Source organism: Molothrus ater, chromosome 4 (genome assembly GCF_012460135.2).
Source record: "Molothrus ater isolate BHLD 08-10-18 breed brown headed cowbird chromosome 4, BPBGC_Mater_1.1, whole genome shotgun sequence".
Taxonomy (NCBI): domain Eukaryota; kingdom Metazoa; phylum Chordata; class Aves; order Passeriformes; family Icteridae; genus Molothrus; species Molothrus ater.
Window position 1 is genome coordinate 71,836,590 of NC_050481.2, and position 16,682 is coordinate 71,853,271.

General features: G+C 61.7%; 1 protein-coding gene across 4 annotated transcripts in view; it reads left to right on the forward strand.

Annotated features, from left to right (window-relative positions):
* Positions 1-294: 294 nt before the first annotated feature.
* Positions 295-16,682, forward strand: part of RAB11FIP5 (RAB11 family interacting protein 5) — a 42,973-nt gene continuing 26,585 nt past the window's right edge. For all 4 annotated transcript variants that reach the window (XM_054514561.1, XM_036382402.1, XM_036382403.1 and 1 more), the window contains exon 1: positions 295-671. In XM_054514561.1, coding sequence (XP_054370536.1) covers positions 295-671 — 377 coding nt within the window. The remainder of the gene's footprint in view (positions 672-16,682) is intronic.

Genomic DNA, 16,682 nt, shown 5'->3' on the forward strand with positions numbered 1-16,682 from the left:
TGGGGCGTGGTTAAGAGCCAGGGGCGGGACAAGAGCTGCCCGTGGGGCGTAGTTAAGAGCCAGGGGCGGGACTAACGCGCGGCAGGGCCGGTTGGGGCGGGGCTAAAGCCGAGCGGGGCGGAGCAGAGCGCGTTGTGGGGCGTGGTCAGAGCGCCGTTGCTGGCGGGCCCTGCGCCGTGTGGGCGGGGCCAGCCCGCCGGTGTCGCTCGTGCTGCGGCAGCGGCGGCTCCGGAGCGGGGCCCGGCCCGGCCCGGCCGCTTCTCCCGGCCCCGCCCCGCCCGGCCCGGCCCGGCCATGGCGCTGCTGCGGGCGGCCGCGCTGCCCGCCGAGGGCTGCCCGGCCTGGCTGCCCACGCACGTCCAGGTGACGGTGGTGCGGGCCCGCGGGCTGCGCTGCAAGGGCGGCGGCAAAGGCAAAGCGGGCGGCAGCGACGCGTACACCGTGATCCAGCTGGGCCGCGAGAAGTACAGCACCTCGGTGGCCGAGAAGAGCGGCGGCAGCCCCGAGTGGAGGGAGGAATGTGCCTTCGAGCTGCCCCCCGAGCCCGGGGCCTGCGCCGAGCTGGTGCTCACGGTGATGCACCGGGCGCTCGTGGGCATGGACCGGTTCCTGGGCCAGGCCCTGGTGCCCCTGGAGCCCGCCCGGCAGCGCGGCCGCGAGCCCGACGAGCGGTGAGTGCGGGGCGGCCGCGGGAGCGGGGCTGGGGCTGCGGCTGCGCTGGGCGGCTCCGGGTGGGCGTCAGGGAGTCCCAGGGTGGGCACATGGACCCCCCCATGTACCCGGGGAGTGGTGTCCTGGGGTCCTCGTGTGTCCCACGGTGGTGTCACGGCGTGCCCGGGTACCCCTGGAGAGGCAGCAGGGTCACTGTGTGCCCCAGGGTGGGCACATGGAATCCCCCAGTGCTCTGGCACGGCTGTCACTGTGCCCTAGGGTGGGGACATGGACCCTCCCCAGCGCCCTGGCATGGCTGTCACTGTGTCACTGTGCCCCAGGGTGGGCACACGGACCCCCCCAGTGCCCTGGCATGGCTGTCACTGTGTCACTGTATACCCTAGGGTGGGCACATGGAATCCCCCAGTGCCCTGGCATGGCTGTCACTGTGTCACTGTATACCCTAGGGTGGGCACATGGAATCCCCCAGTGCCCTGGCATGGCTGTCACTGTGTCACCATGCCCCAGGGTGGGCATTGCGGGGTCCCTGTGTCCCCAGGACGGCTGCTGGAGGAGGAAGGGCATCACGGCTTCCATGGGCACCCTCGGGACGTGCCACGGGGGTTGGGGTGTGGCGGGTCCGGGCGTGCCCGTCTGGGCTTTGAGGGGCTCCCGCTGTGTCCGTGGCCATGCCCGCCGCAGGAGGGTGGCCCGGGGTGCCCTGGGGAGGGGTTCCCAGGCTGGGCTGACTGTGTCACCCCCCCGGAAGGACTCGGGGCATGGCAGGGCCTGGGGATGCCCCGGGAAGGACATGCGGGAGGGGTGGGACATCCCGGCTGTGCCAGGAAGGGGCTATGGGACGGGGGTACCTGCATCCCCCGGGAGGGAATTGTGCTGGGCAGGGCACCGGGGCATCCATCCCCCGGGCAGGGCACCGGAGCATCCATCCCCGGGCAGGGCACCGGGGCATCCATCCCCGGGCAGGGCACCGGAGCATCCATCCCCGGGCAGGGCACCGGGGCATCCATCCCCGGGCAGGGCACCGGAGCGTCCATCCCCCGGACAGGGCACCGGGGCATCCATCCCCCGGGCAGGGCACCGGAGCGTCCATCCCCCGGACAGGGCACCGGGGCATCCATCCCCCGGACAGGGCACCGGGGCATCCATCCCCCGGACAGGGCACCGGGGCATCCATCCCCGGGCAGGGCACCGGAGCGTCCATCCCCCGGGCAGGGCACCGGGGCATCCATCCCCGGGCAGGGCACCGGAGCGTCCATCCCCCGGGCAGGGCACCGGAGCATCCATCCCCGGGCAGGGCACCGGAGCGTCCATCCCCGGGCAGGGCACCGGGGCATCCATCCCCCGGGCAGGGCACCGGAGCATTCATCCCCCGGACAGGGCACAGCATGGCCTGCGGTCCCCTGCATCCCCAGGGCTCTGTCCCTCCTGCACCTCGCTGTTTGTCCCCTGGTGGTTTGTCCCACCAGGTGTCCCAGGTGGCTGCGGTGGTTTTGCAGCCCCCCCGTTGTCACCTGGTTTGTGACGGAGGGTCCCCAGTTTGGGGTGCAGACCCCAACCCCGCACTGTGCATGGGGGGAATTGCTGCTCCTCCTCCCTGCCCAGAAGGGTTTACAACAACCAGGACGTTTTCCAGCCTTTGCCCAGCAGAGAAGGGCAGGAGGGCAGCTGGGATTCCTGCAGGGAAGGAGTTTTGGGGGCGTTGTTCAGGCAGGGCTGGCAGTGCCCCCTGGCCCCCCGAACCCGGCAGCTGTGCTGGCTCTGTGCCCGGAGCTGCGGCCTCACAGGGAGCCTCCCTCCCTCCCTCCTTCCCTCCCCTCACAGCCACAAAAATTAGCAGCAAAACGGGCTGGGGGAACTTTCCCTGTGGAGCAAACGCATTTCCCCATCCCGGAGGCTCCCGGCGGGCCCAGAGGGGAGCGTGGGCCGGGGGAGGCGTGAGGAGCCCCGGGGACACGGCTGCCAGCTCCCCCGCGCTTATTCTGCTTTATTCTGCTTTTCTTAGCAAAACGCTGGAGCTGGGCGGGCTCGGGGGCTGGGCCGGCATTCCTGGGGCCTGCTGGAACCCGGGGATGTGGGAAAAGCCCGTGGCTGGGGACAGCCCTGCCCTGGGGGAGGTTTTTGTGGAGCTGGGCAGAGCGGGAGCCCCCCAAGGCCTGCTCCTGGCCAGGGCCTGCTCCTGGAATCCCAAAGGTCCCGTCAGGGGCTGTTAATCTCACGGGAGCAATGTCCAGCCTGTGTCACCCCGTGACACCAGCCCTGCAGGCTGGAGAGCCCCAGGGGCTTGGAGAGGGCTCCAGAGAGACCTTCCAGCACCTTCCAGGGCTGAAGAGAAAAAGGTCCCAAAACCCAAACCATTCCAGGGTTCTGGAGCCCCTCTGCTCTGGAGCCAGGCTGGCAGAGCTGGGAATGCTCCCCTGGAGAAGGGAAGGCTCCAGGCAGAGCTCAGAGCCCCTGGCAGGGCCTGCAGGGGCTCCAGGAGAGCTGCAGAGGGGCTGGGGACAAGGCCTGCAGGGACAGGAGCCAGGGAATGGCTCCCACTGGGAAAGGGGAGATTGGGCTGGGATCTTGGCAAGGAATTCCTGCCTGGGCTGGAATTCCCAGATTTGCTGGGGCTGCCCCTGGATCCCTGGCAGTGCCCAAGGCCAGGTTAGACACTGGGGCTTGGGTCCACCTGGGACAGGGGAAGGGATGGACTGGGATGAGCTTTTTGCTCCCTTCCAGCCCAACCCATTCTATGGTTCTCTCATTTGCTGTCTGTCTCCCTCCCTTCCTGTAGCTTTGCTTGCATAAGGAAAATTCACTTCCCCTTGAGGCATTCGGGATCACAGGAGCTTTTAAAACTCTGTTTTCACCCGTGGCCCCGAGGATGGAAATGGGCACAGAAAACATGAGGGAAGCTCTCACCCTGTGCCACTCTGCAGCCTGGAGGGGCCACGCTGGTGTTTGGAGCAGAATCCCCGGGGCTGGAGCTTGCCCAGCTGGGTGGGAGAAGGATCATTGGGAGCTCGGGGGGTTCTGGCTCTTTGGGAGCTTCCAGCCGGCTCTGAGGTCTGGAAACAACTTTGTTCAGGAGGAAACTTCCAGTCCCAGATTAGAAAGAGCAAAACAAACAGAGGCTCCCACCCTGGGGCTGGCTCTGCAGGGCCCAGGCAGGGCTGTGCTGAGGAGATAACGGGGCTGTGGGGCTGAGCTCTGCCCTCTGCCAGGGCAGGGGGAGCCTGCTCCAGCAAAGCATCCCTTGTCAGTGTGCTGACCTTGCTCCCATTTCCCTGCAGGGTTTTATTGCACAGGAACTTGGGCAGTGATAATTGTTATCCTTGTTTTCGGCTGCTGGAAAATGTTCCGTCAAGCTTGGACTCTTCCCCGGGAAGGGGGGCCAGGGTGTTTACGAGCTGCCTTGTGCTGCTCAGCCTGGGCCATTTCGGTGCTTTGCCAGGGCAAAATCAACTCCTGGAGTTGCACAAGAGCAGCCTGAGAGCTCTCATGGCCTTTTTGGGCGTCCCAGGGTTTGTCCCACGCTCAGGCAGCTCCGGGGATTGGGCTTGGCAGGCAAAGCAAGCTCTGAGCATCATTTCCCCCTTTGCATGGAGCCTTTGTGCATCCAGAGAGCCCTGGGCAGGATGTCCTGGTCCTCACCTCCCTCCTCTGACCTGATCCTGCAGCTCCTGTGCTGTGCAAAGCCAGGCTCCAGCCCAGGAAAAGAGGGATTTTTGGGAACTCACAAGGCAGCTGTTGCTTCTGCTTCCTAACATCCAGGAAATGCCCTTGGAGTCCCGCGTGGGGCTCATCCTGTGGGGTGGCAGCGAGCCAGGGACTCTCCCCTGCACACCCAGCCCATCAGCTGAGAGCCCTGGAGTGCTTTGGCTTGGAAGGGGCTGTAAAAGTCACCCAGTGCCACCCCTGCCATGGCAGGGACACCTCCCACTGTCCCAGGTGGATCCAAGCCCCAGTGTCCAACCTTGGGCACTGCCAGGGATCCAGGGGCAGCCCCAGCTGCTCTGGGAATTCCAGCCCAGCCCCTCCCCACCCACTCAGGGAGCAATTCCCAATTCCCAATATCCCATCCATCCCTGCCCTCTGGCAGTGGGATCCATTCCCTGTGCCCTGTCCCTCCAGCCCTTGTCCCCAGTCTCTCTCCAGAGGACCTGGGGACCTTTCCCTTGGCTCAGGGTGAGCAGCAAGGGAGGGGACACTGAGGGGACAGGAGGGAACACCTGCAGGGCTGGCCCTGGATCTCCCTGCCTGGGAACCCAAAATCCCTGATTTGCAGGGTGAGGGTGAGGCTGATGGCAGGAGGAGGGTCCAAGGTGTCCTGGGCTGGCTAAAGCCCTTAGTGGCCATTCCCTGGTCCCTCCCTCTCTGCAGAACCATTTCCATTTGTCCCTGTCCCAGAGATCTCCCATGGGCCTGGGACAGGTTGCAGGTGCAGGCAGGGAGCTCCAGGGCTCAACCCCCAGGGTCTGGGGTCTGTGTGTGAGGGGCAGTGGGTGCAGCAGGAGTCAGGATTCCTGATCTGCCTTTCCTGCAGTGACTTGCACTTGCTCCTGACAGGGAACTTGTCTGGGGGAGTTGTTCCCTCTGCAGAATTAGCTCAGCTCTGACTTCCCCAAAGCCCTTCCGTGCTGCACTTCCCTGTTCTGGTTCCCCTTCCTGCCCAGCTGTGGGGCACCTGCTGCAGGGGGGCTCGGGGGGCTGCCAGGGCCTGGGGCTCTCCTCCTCTCCCCAGCACAGGGCCTTTCCTTTGGCTGCCAAACTTTGCCAGCCCAGCTCCCTGGGGCCACCAGGGCTTCTCTGCTCCATGTGGGGATGGAGGAGCTCCTCAGAGGAAGGAACAGGCAATTCCTTGGGTTTGGGAGAATGCCATGGAGGCAGGGAGAGCAGAGAATAGAGTTTGAGCCCCAGCGCGGGCAGGGAGGCTGGGAGAAGGAGAGGGCTGACCCAGAGGGGCCCATCCTGCCCAGTGATGGGTGTTGCTCCTGTGCTCAGTGTGTTGCAGGGGTGAGAAGCTCCCTCCCTCAGAGCCAAGGACGGTCCCAAATCCCTGCCAGGAGCCCCACACCAGGCACTTGTCCCTTGCTGGACTGGTGGCACCCATCCTGTCCCCTCCTTGCTGTGGCAGGTGCTTCCCTGGCACTGTCCTGGTGTTCCCCCTGGCATGGACCCGCTCCCATCTCCTCCCCAGCCCCTCTGGAGCTGGGTCAGCCCACGCTGTGCCTGTGGGGTCTGTCTGTCTCCCTCCCTCCCTCGTTTAATGAAGATCAGGAGATCATTAGCAGTGGAATGGGGCTGTGGCAGCCCGCAGGCTCGGGGCGGTGCCATCTCCCTGGGACCTGGTGCTCCTTGTCATTCCCAGCCTGGCCTTGGCTCCTCGTGCCAGGGGACACTGTCACACCCAGGCTGGAGCTGTGTCTGCTCCCTGGGGAGCTGAGCCCAGGCCAAATCCCTGCAGCTCTGTCCTTGGCACGGCTGTCCTTAGCCTAGGGAGAGACCTTGGGGTGGGGAGGAAACTGCTGCTCTGGGGTGGGTTTGGGATGAGAGCTCTGCATGCAAGGGCAAAGAGAGTGCCCAGCAGGGCTGGTGAGGGGCTGTGAGGGGGCCAGGAGCACCAGGGAGCTCCTGGCATGCCCTGAGCTGGGATGGTTCGGGCTGAAAATGCAGCTCTGAGGCAGGAAACGCCCTGGAGTGTGGAAATGCTGCAGGGGAGGAGGGGCTGCTGCTGCCAAAAACTGGGGCAGGATGCTCTGCTGTGGGGGCAGGGGGGCAGCCAGGGCTGGGGTGGCAGCTGTGGGGACCAGGGTGAGGTGACACCCGTGGTGACCAGGGTGGGATGGCACCCGTGGTGACCAGGGTGGCATGGATCTGTGGGGACCGGGGTGAGGTGACACCCTTGGTGACCAGGGTGGGATGGATCTGTGGTGACCAGGGTGGGGTGACACCGTTGGTGACCAGGGTGGGATGGATCTGTGGTGATCAGGGTGGGATGGATCTGTGGTGATCAGGGTGAGGTGACACCCTTGGTGACCGGGGTGAGGTGACACCCGTGGTGACCAGGGTGGGGTGACACCCGTGGTGACCAGGGTGGGATGGATCTGTGGTGACCAGGGTGGGGTGACACCCGTGGTGACCAGGGTGGGATGGATCTGTGGTGATCAGGGTGGGATGGATCTGTGGTGACCAGGGTGGGGTGACACCCGTGGTGACCAGGGTGGGATGGATCTGTGGTGATCAGGGTGGGATGGATCTGTGGTGACCAGGGTGAGGTGACACCCGTGGTGACCAGGGTGGGATAACACCTGTGGAGACCAGAGCTGGGACAACACGCTTGGTGACCACAGCTGGGATGGCACTCGTGGTGGCCAGGATGGGGTGACACCCTTGGTGACCAGCTGACCCCAGGCAAGTGTTTGTCCTGAGCTGGAAGCCCAGGGCAGAGGCCCCAGGTGCCCCACAGGCTGTTATTTTGGGTGTAATTTTGCTCCTACCTGCCCAGTTACCCCATTTCCACCCAGCTGCCATTGCTGGTTTAAGGGGTTTAAGGCCCTTGCTCTGCTCTCCTGCAGGAAAACTTTGCTTTTCTCATTTTTTGAGATATTTGAGTGGTCTGCTCCCAGCTTAGCTAATCTGGCACATTGGGTCTGGTGTCTTGGTGGCTGAGAGCGCTGGCCCATCATCCTCCATCATCTTACAGCCCAAAAAGCTGCAGACTCAGGCTTCTCACTGTGTCACGTGGATTTCCCAGGGCCCTGACTGCCTCCAGCTGCAGAAAAACCTGCAGCACAAACCTGGGCAAACCCCTCAGTCCTGTTGGTGCAGAGCTGCAGGCCTGGGGCACAGCTCAGCTGTGCTCAGTCCCTGCTCCCTCCCATCCCTCCAGAGCCTGGCTGCAGGGTGGGCTCTGCTCCCCTCCTCTTGGGGGATGCTCCTTGTGGCTCCTGGAGGAATCTGGAGGAGCCCAAGGGAAACCTGGCATCCTGTGCAGCGCCAGGTGGGAATGGCCTCTGAGCCCCTCTCTGTGCCTGGGGCCTGTCAGAGCCTGTGCCTGCCTGAGGTGTGCTCAGACCTGCCCTGGAATTCTCCTGCTCCATCAAGGCCTGCCTGGGACGTGGCCTTTGGGAACTGCATCCCTGGAGCAGCAGCCTGGGGGCTCCTCCCCAGCTCTGCATTGCCAGGGGGCTTTTCCCTGACCAACCCAGTGAGGATGAGGGAGCAGGGCTGCTCCTGGGCTCAGCATTCCTTCCCTTTTCCCAAACCTTTCTTTGTGTTTGACTCACTCCTGAGCAGGGGCTGGTGTGATGGGTGAGCAATCCCTGTGTGACCTGTTCCCAGAGCAGCTGCAGCTGCTGCTTTAGGCTGTGTGGAGCCATGGGGCTGGTGTGCCTTCCCCTGGCATTGGTGTCCCTGTGCTGGCATTGGTGTCCCTGCCCTGGCATTGGTGTCCCTGTGCTGGCATTGGTGTCCCTGCCCTGGCATTGGTGTCCCTGGCCTATCATTGGTGTCCCTGCCCTGGCATTGGTGTCCCTGTGCTGGCATTGGTGTCCCTGCCCTGGCATTGGTGTCCCTGTGCTGGCATTGGTGTCCCTGCCCTAGCATTGGTGTCCCTGTGCTGGCATTGGTGTCCCTGCCCTGGCATTGGTGTCCCTGGCCTATCATTGGTGTCCCCGCCCTGGCGTTGGTGTCCCTTCCCTGGCATTGGTGTCCCCGCCCTGGCGTTGGTGTCCCTGCCCTGGCACTGGTGTCTCTGTCCCAGGGTTGGTGTCCCTGCCCTGGCACTGGTGTCCCTTTCCTGGCACTGGTGTCCCTGCCCTGGCATTGGTGTCCCTTTGGAGAACAGGCATTCCTCTGGGTGCTGGTTCTGTGTGTTCACCTGCCCTGGTGCCTCTCCCAGCCTGAAGTGGGAAGGATCCACAGCAGAGGGTGTTTCTCCTGTATCCCCCAGGATTCTCAGCAGAGGGTGTTTCTCCTCTGCCCCCCAGGATCCACAGCAGAGGGTGTCTCTCCTCTGCCCCCCAGGATCCACAGCAGAGGATGTTTCTCCTCTGCCCCCCAGGATCCACAGCAGAGGGTGTCTCTCCTCTGCCCCCCAGGATCCACAGCAGAGGATGTTTCTCCTGTGCCCCCAGGATCCACAGCAGAGGATGTTTCTCCTCTGCCCCCCAGGATCCATAGCAGAGGGTGTCTCTCCTGTATCCCCCAGGATCCACAGCAGTGGGTGTCTCTCCTGTGCCCCCCAGGATCCATAGCAGAGGGTGTTTCTCCTGTGCCCCCAGGATCCATAGCAGAGGATGTTTCTCCTGTGTCCCCAGGATCCATAGCAGAGGGTGTTTCTCCTGTGCCCCCAGGATCCATAGCAGAGGATGTTTCTCCTCTGCCCCCCAGGATCCATAGCAGAGGGTGTCTCTCCTGTGTCCCCAGGATCCATAGCAGAGGGTGTCTCTCCTGTGCCCCCAGGATCCACAGCAGAGGGTGTTTCTCCTGTGCCCCCAGGATCCACAGCAGAGGGTGTCTCTCCTGTATCCCCCAGGATCCATAGCAGAGGGTGTCTCTCCTGTGCCCCCAGGATCCACAGCAGAGGGTGTTTCTCCTGTGCCCCCCGTGCCCTGGAGGGGCTGCCAGGAGCAGCTGCTCCCATGGGGCCTGTGCAGCAGCCCCTGGTGCTCTGCAGTCTCACAGGGTCAGCTTGGGGCTCGTGTTGGTTTGAGTTCTTGTGGGCAGGGATCAGCAGCACTGCCAGTGTCACCTTGTCCCCTGGGTTGTGTGTCCAGGCAGCTCAGGTCACTGGGTGCCCATTGGGTGGTTTATTGGGAGGCAGCTGGGGGACACAAACTGTGTGTGCTGAGCAGATAAATCTGGCTGGGCTGATCATGTCCTGCCTCCTGCTCTTGCTGTCCCCAGCCATAAATGTTCCACTCTGATTTACACCTCCTGAAATCTTCCCTCCTTCCCTCTTCCCACCTGTCCATCCTGTGCTAGAGAAAAGCCTCAGATCCCAAAGAAAAGTGATTTGGGATGAAGCTGCTGCCTGTGCTCCCATGCCAGCCCCATCCTGGTGGCTCAGAGCTCTTTTCCATCCCTGGTGTGTCTGTCCTGGTCCCAAAGCTGTCCCCTCCATGCCATCCCCTGCATGCCTGTGACCGTGCCAGGCCTTGTCCCATCCCTGGGGCACAGCCAGCAGCTGGGGACACCAGCAGGGCTGGCTTTTCCCTGCTTTTCAGGCTGTTCCTGCCACTGGGTCCCTCTGGAGTGACACCACCTCTGTTCCTGGCCTGTGAGTGCTGGGATGAGCCCTTTGGCAGGTGCCAAAGGGATTTTCTCCCCTGGATTGCTGGGTGTCCCAGAGGAGCACCATGGCCAGGGCTCCCTGCCCCTGCACACAGCTCCTGCTCTGCCTGTTGGAGGAGCAGGGCTGGGCTCTGGCTGTGTGAGCAGCTGCCCTTAGTTCCTGGTTTGTGAGCACTTCTGGGAAGAGCATTTGGAGAGATGAACTTCCCACCTCGGCTGCTCCATCCCCAGGGAATCAGCCTGTGTTTATTTCCCATCTGTGCTTTCAGCAGCTCGCAGGGATCACCTGCAGCATCAGCCATCCAAAACCAGAACAGCTTCCCAGCCCTGGCAGGGGAAGCTGGGGCAGGAACACAAAGCAGACAGAAAAGCACAGAATTCCCCGGGGCTGGCTTGTTTTCCACCCTGTGCTTCCCCTCCCAGCTAGGTGAGCTTCCTCCTGCCCAGCTGCCTCACTGCAGGGAAATGTGCCTGTGCTGGGCTCTCAGGGGGCTGTGCCAGCAGGGGCTGCCCTCTGTGTTTGCCCTGCACTGGTGCTCCGTGCCCTGCCCTGCTCTGGAACTGTGGCAGCCCTGCTAAATCCTCGATTGAAGGCTGGGGGCTCTCCTGGCCGGGCAGGCTGACCTTGCTGCAGGGATGAATCAGCAGGAAATGCCAGCCTGGAGCAGGCTGGGAAGAGCCTCTGGCTCTGTGTCTGTGTCTGGCTGCAGCTCTGAGCTGGGCAGGGCAGGAGGATTTCTGCTGCTTTAGGTGAGCCTGGCCTGCCCTGGCAGTGCTCAGTGCTTTGGGGAGCCTTTGGGGGAGCACCTGAAGTGGGAGTGCTCCAGAAATGCTCCAGCTGTGCCTCCTCCCCTGGTGCACCCCTGAACCCCAGGGGTCACCGAGGGACTTCACTCCCCCAGGAAACTCCTTTGAACTCCCTGCTGGCAAAGCACTGGGACCAGTCTGAGAGGGAGACTGGAGCTCCTGGTGCCCAGGGTGTGCTGAGCAGGGCTGGTGGGGCTCTGGAGGTACAGCTGAGCTGGAGCTTGGAGGGGAATCCTGGGGACCCCAACCAGAGCCATCAGAGGGCAAAGGTGGTCTCCATGGAATAACCCATGTTCTCCCTGGGATAACCCATGTCCTCCTGGAATAACCCATGTTCTCTGGAATAACCCATGTCCTCCTGGAATAACCCATGTTATCCTGGAATAACCCATATTATCCTTGGGAATAACCCATATCCCCATGGGAATAGCCCCTGTCCTCCTGGAATAACCCATATTATCCTTGGGAATAACCCATATCCCCATGGGAATAACCCCAGTCCTCCTGGAATAATCCATGTTATCCTTGGGAATAACCCATATCCCCATGGGAATAACCCCTGTCCTCCTGGAATAACCCATGTTATCCTGGAATAACCCATGTTATCCTTGGGAATAACCCATATCCCCATGGGAATAGCCCCTGTCCTCCTGGAATAACCCATGTTATCCTTGGGAATAACCCATATCCCCATGGGAATAGCCCCTGTCCTCCTGGAATAACCCATGTTATCCTTGGGAATAGCCCATGTTCTCCCTGGGATAACCCATGTCCTCCTGGAATAACCCATGTTCTCTGGAATAACCCATGTCCTCCTGGAATAACCCATGTTATCCTGGAATAACCCATGTTATCCTTGGGAATAACCCATGTCCTCCTGGGATAACCCATGTTATCCTTGGGAATAACCCATATCCCCATGGGAGTAGCCCCTGTCCTCCTGGAATAACCCATGTTATCCTTGGGAATAACCCATGTCCTCCTGGAAGAATCAATGTTATCCTTGGGAATAACCCATATCCCCATGGGAATAACCCCAGTCCTCCTGGAATAATCCATATGCCCATGGGAATAGCCCCTGTCCTCCTGGAATAACCTGTTCATGCCACCCCAGAGATCCTGGCTGTGTCCTGCTCATGCCACCCCAGAGATCCTGGCTGTGTCCTGCTCATGCCATCCCAGGGGTGCTGGCTGTGTCCTGCTCATGCCACCCCAGAGATCCTGGCTGTGTCCTGCTCATGCCATGTCCTGCTCATGGCCAGCCCAGCACTCCCAAACTCTGCAAGGTTTCTCACTGGTGGGGAGTGAGCAGTGCCCAAGCATTCCCCTGTAGCTCCATGAATGTTTCATGGGCCAGGGGTGTCCCTGTGGCCCCTGGACTGTCCCCTGCTGCCCAGGAGGGGACAAAGGCCAGAGGAGAAGGGAAGGTGTTTGCCCTGAGCAAATCCACCCCATCCTCATCCTCTGTGGGGTCTCTTTCCCCCCATAACCACATTCCTGTGCTCTGTTGCCCTTGGCTCAGGCAGGGGTGCTGCAGGATGAGGACAGCTGTGGGTTTGGGAGCCCTGTGTCTGCTCCCTGTGCCTGCCCTGATCCTGACAACAGCAGATGTAGAACCAGAGCTGGGGCTGTCTCCCCAGGCTGCCCCTGGCACTGCTCCTCTCCACACAGGGGGAGCAGGAGGAGCAGAGCCACTCAGGGCTGTCTGGGAGGGCTGGGCTGTGCTCATTAACCACCCTGACCTAAATGAGTGTGCACAGCCCCACCGTGGGCCCTGGGGAGCCTCTGCCACACGGGGCTGCTCCTGATCCAGGGACAGCCCAGGAATGGGGGCTGCAGGGCCCCCCCAGCTCCCCAGAGCCTGCAGCAGCTTCCCCTTGCCAGGCTCTCCCGGCTGGGTTTGCTCTGCCCAGCTGGGCTGAGTCTCTGCTCCCTCCCCCTCAGCCTCAGCAGGCTCTGCAGGCCCTGCCCTGCATGGAACACAGATCTGGAGTCCCTCGCTCTGGGGATGCACCCCAGCAGTGCTGGCCCTGGGCAGGGTCACAGGGACAATGCACATTTGTCAGCAAAGAGAATGTCCCAGCCTGTGGCTTGTGCCTTCCGTCTGGCTGGGGCTGCTCTGCCTGGCTGTGACACCCTGGAGGTGTCCCATGGATGTGTCACCCTGGAGGTGTCCCTGGGCCCTCCATTCCCTGGATGTGCCACCCTGGAGATGTCCCTGGGCTCTCCATGCCCTGCAGGTGTCACCCTGGAGGTGTCCCCATTCCCTGGAGGTGTCACCCTGGAGGTGTCCCATGGATGTGTCACCCTGGAGGTGTCCCTGGGCTCTCCATGCCCTGGAGGTGTCACCCTGGAGGTGTCTCTGAGCTCTCCAGGCCCTGCAGGTGTCACCCTGGAGGTGTCCCCATTCCCTGGAGGTGTCCCATGGATGTGTCACCCTGGAGGTGTCCCCAAGCTCTCGGTGTGTCAGCAGGACATTCCCTGGCAGGGCAGGGGGCAGGAGCTGGGGGAAAAGGAGCAAAAAGGAGCAGCTCCCCAGGGAGCAGAGGATGCTGATCCAGGAGGTTCCTTCCCCTGGGAAGCACAGCCCAGCTGCAGGGAGCAGGGGAAGCACAGCCCAGCTGCAGGGAGCAGGGGAAGGAACACAGACCAGGACACACCTGGGAAGCACAGCCCAGCTGCAGGGAGCAGGGGAAGCAGCACAGACTGGGACATCCCTGGGAGCACAGCCCAGCTGCAGGGAGCAGGGGAAGCACAGCCCAGCTGCAGGGAGCAGGGAAGCAGCACAGACCAGGACACACCTGGAAGCACATCCCAGCTGCAGGGAGCAGGAAAGCAGCACAGACCAGGACACATCTCTTCACCTGCAGCAATGCTGCTCCTGCTCCCCACCAGCTCTGGCTCTGGGACAGGGTTTCACTGCATTTTAATTGAAGTTTTGTGACCTGCCAAGGCTGTGTGGGGCTGGGACCCCTCCAGACCTTGGGAGGGTCCCCAGAGCGGGTGGCTGGGGGTGAGTGGCTTGTCCTGGGTGTGCTGTGCAGCCAGGGGCTGCATCCCAGCTGTGGCCTCCCACCCCCTCAGGGAGCAGATCCTGGTGGATCCCTGGGGCTGGATGTGCTTGGCACAGCTCCCTCCCTCCCTCCCCTGCTCCAGAGCTGACTGATGTAACCCAGTTCTGCTCCTTCAGACCTGGAAAAGGGATCTCATGGTTATTTCCAGGGTGTGTTGTCTATTCCCATGAAAAGCATCGTGTCCCTCTCCAAGATGGGACCTTGGGTGGCCCCAGCCCAGAAACCCCTCCCAGCGTCCCCCCAGGGCAGCTCCTGAAGGAGTTTGGGAAACCCAGGGCTGTGGGAGGGGGTTCCTGGTGGAAAGGTGCTGTGGGAGTTTGTGAGTTGCTCCCTCCCTGGTCCTGCTGTCCTGCTCCATCCCAGCAGTTTGCACCTCCTGTTTCCTCTGGGGCTGATTCATAAAAAACCCAAGCACTCGACAGGGACCAGCTGGATCCTCCCAAACCCTCGTCCTGTGCCACAAACTGAGAGCTCAGCCTAAAAATAGCCCTGTTGCCTGTTAGAGGTGCAGCCCCGAGTGCTGATGAGGTCTTGGGAACCAGAAATAGCTCCAGAGTCCCAGCAGGAGCAGGGGTTCTGCCTTGAACAGCTGCTTTTTGGAGCAGCTCAGGCTCAGGCCCCAGATCCCCTTGGATGCTCACGGGGCTGGGGGTGCTGGGGGCACACCCAGCCTGTTCCAGGGGAGCTCCTGCCTTTCCTGTGTTAATCCCCCCAGGTCCTCCCTGGTTTTTTCCACGGGATGATGTAAGGCACACAAACTCCAGTCAGGAGCTCTTTGTCTTTGCTGAGCAGTGACTCAGCCCCCCAGGCTCTCCCTGCCCAGCTGCCAGGCTGCTGCAGCCCTTCCCTCCTGAGCTGCTTCCAGCTCCTCCTTCCAGAGCAGAATGCACTGGGGATGTTCCCGGCAGCCTTTTCCCCTCCAGTCCCTGGGGAAGTGTCCTCCTGATGCACCTGCTGCTGCTCCCACCCATCCCATCCCAGTATCCCATCCCATTATCCCATCCCATTATCCCATCCCATCCCATTATCCCATTCCACCCCACCCCATCCCATCCCATTATCCCATCCCATTATCCCATCCCATCCCATTATCCCATTCCACCCCACCCCATCCCATCCCATTATCCCATCCCACCATCCCATCCCATCCCATCCCATCCCATCCCACCCCACCCCACCCCATCCCACCCCACCCCATCCCATCCCATCCCATCCCATCCCATCCCATCCCATCCCATCCCATCCCATCCCATCCCATTATCCCATCCCATCCCATCCCATCCCATCTCACCCCATCCCATCCCATTATCGCATCCCATCCCATCCCATTATCCCATCCCATCCCACCCCATCCCATCCCACTCCATCCCACTCCATCCCATCCCATTATCCCATCCCATCCCATCCCACTCCATCCCATCCCATCCCATCCCATCCCATCCCACCCCATCCCATTATCCCATCCCATCCCACCCCATCCCATCCCATCCCATCCCATCATCCCATCCCATCCCATCCCATCCCATTATCCCATCCCACCATCCCATCCCATCCCATTATCCCATCCCATCCCATCCCATCCCATCCCACCCCATCCCATTATCCCATCCCATTATCCCATCCCATTATCCCATCCCATCCCATCATCCCATCCCATCCCATCCCATCCCATCCTGTTTCCTTCCCTATTTTTTTTCTTCTCAGTGGCTTCACTCTCCACTGAGTGAACCAGTGGGATTTTTATTTTCTGGGGAATTGTTCATGCATGTCAGAAGTGTCTTCACCTCCCATTGCTCCCAGGAAGCACAGCCTGGAGAAACAGGATCTGTCCTGAGCCTGCAGCTTTCCTTGGGCCTTGTTAAGGGGAATTTTAATCAGAAATTCATTTAATACTTGGATCTGGGTGGGATCAGGGCAGTGGCTGTGCTGGGTTCCTGCTCATCCTGCTTCAGGTGCCCTGGGAAGGGGTGCCTGGACTGGCAGAGAGGTGGGGGGTGAGGTGATTTTTGGGGAGGAACAGATTTTTGGAGAAGAACAGGGAAGCACGGTTCCCTGGTGGCCTGTGTTTGGTGCTGCCCCATTGGAATGGGGGAATGGAGAGCCAGGGGGTGGCTCTGGGTGTGTCTTTGCTTTGGTGTCCCCAGTCCAGACCCCTCTGCCATCCCATTCCAGGGGCTGCTCCATGCCCTGCCAGCTCCCAGCCATTCCTGAGGAGGCACCAGCACCTAAAGGGAGGCTGGGGGTGGTTTTGCCTCGTGCAGGGAATGGTTTGGAGCCTTTTCCCGTGTTCCCCCAGTTCCATGGCAGCTTTGGAGCAAAGTCTGTGCCTGGGGTTTTGTGTGGGGTGGGACAGTGGGAAGCATTCCCAGGAATCCTCAGGAATCAGTGGGAGCTTTGTGCCGGGCATGGCCAATAGCTCCTTCTGGAAGCTGCTGTGGGAATGTGGGGATTGCCCCCAGATCAGCAGCCTGGGAAGGGTGGCCTTGTCTTGGGTGGGGCTGGAGCTGCTCAGCAGCTGCTGCTGCCCCAGAGAGCTCCTGGCATGCATCACCCTTTAAAGCATTGATCCAAGGACACTTGCAGGCGACCCTGAGTGAGCATCTTTGCTGGAGTGAGACACAGCAGCTCTGGCAGGAGCTGATTCAGTGGATGCTGTTGAGCTCCTTTGCCATTGTGGCTCAGTCTCTGCTGGGAGGATCCCTGAGTCACTGGCTCTGGGGCATTCCAATCACGAGCACAAAACGCTGGTGGCTTTGTCTCCTTCCAAACAGCTCCCAGCTTTGCCTGCAGAGTCCCAGTGCTGCCTGGAGGGCTCAGTCAGCTGCTGCTTTCCAGGCTACTCAGTGGAAG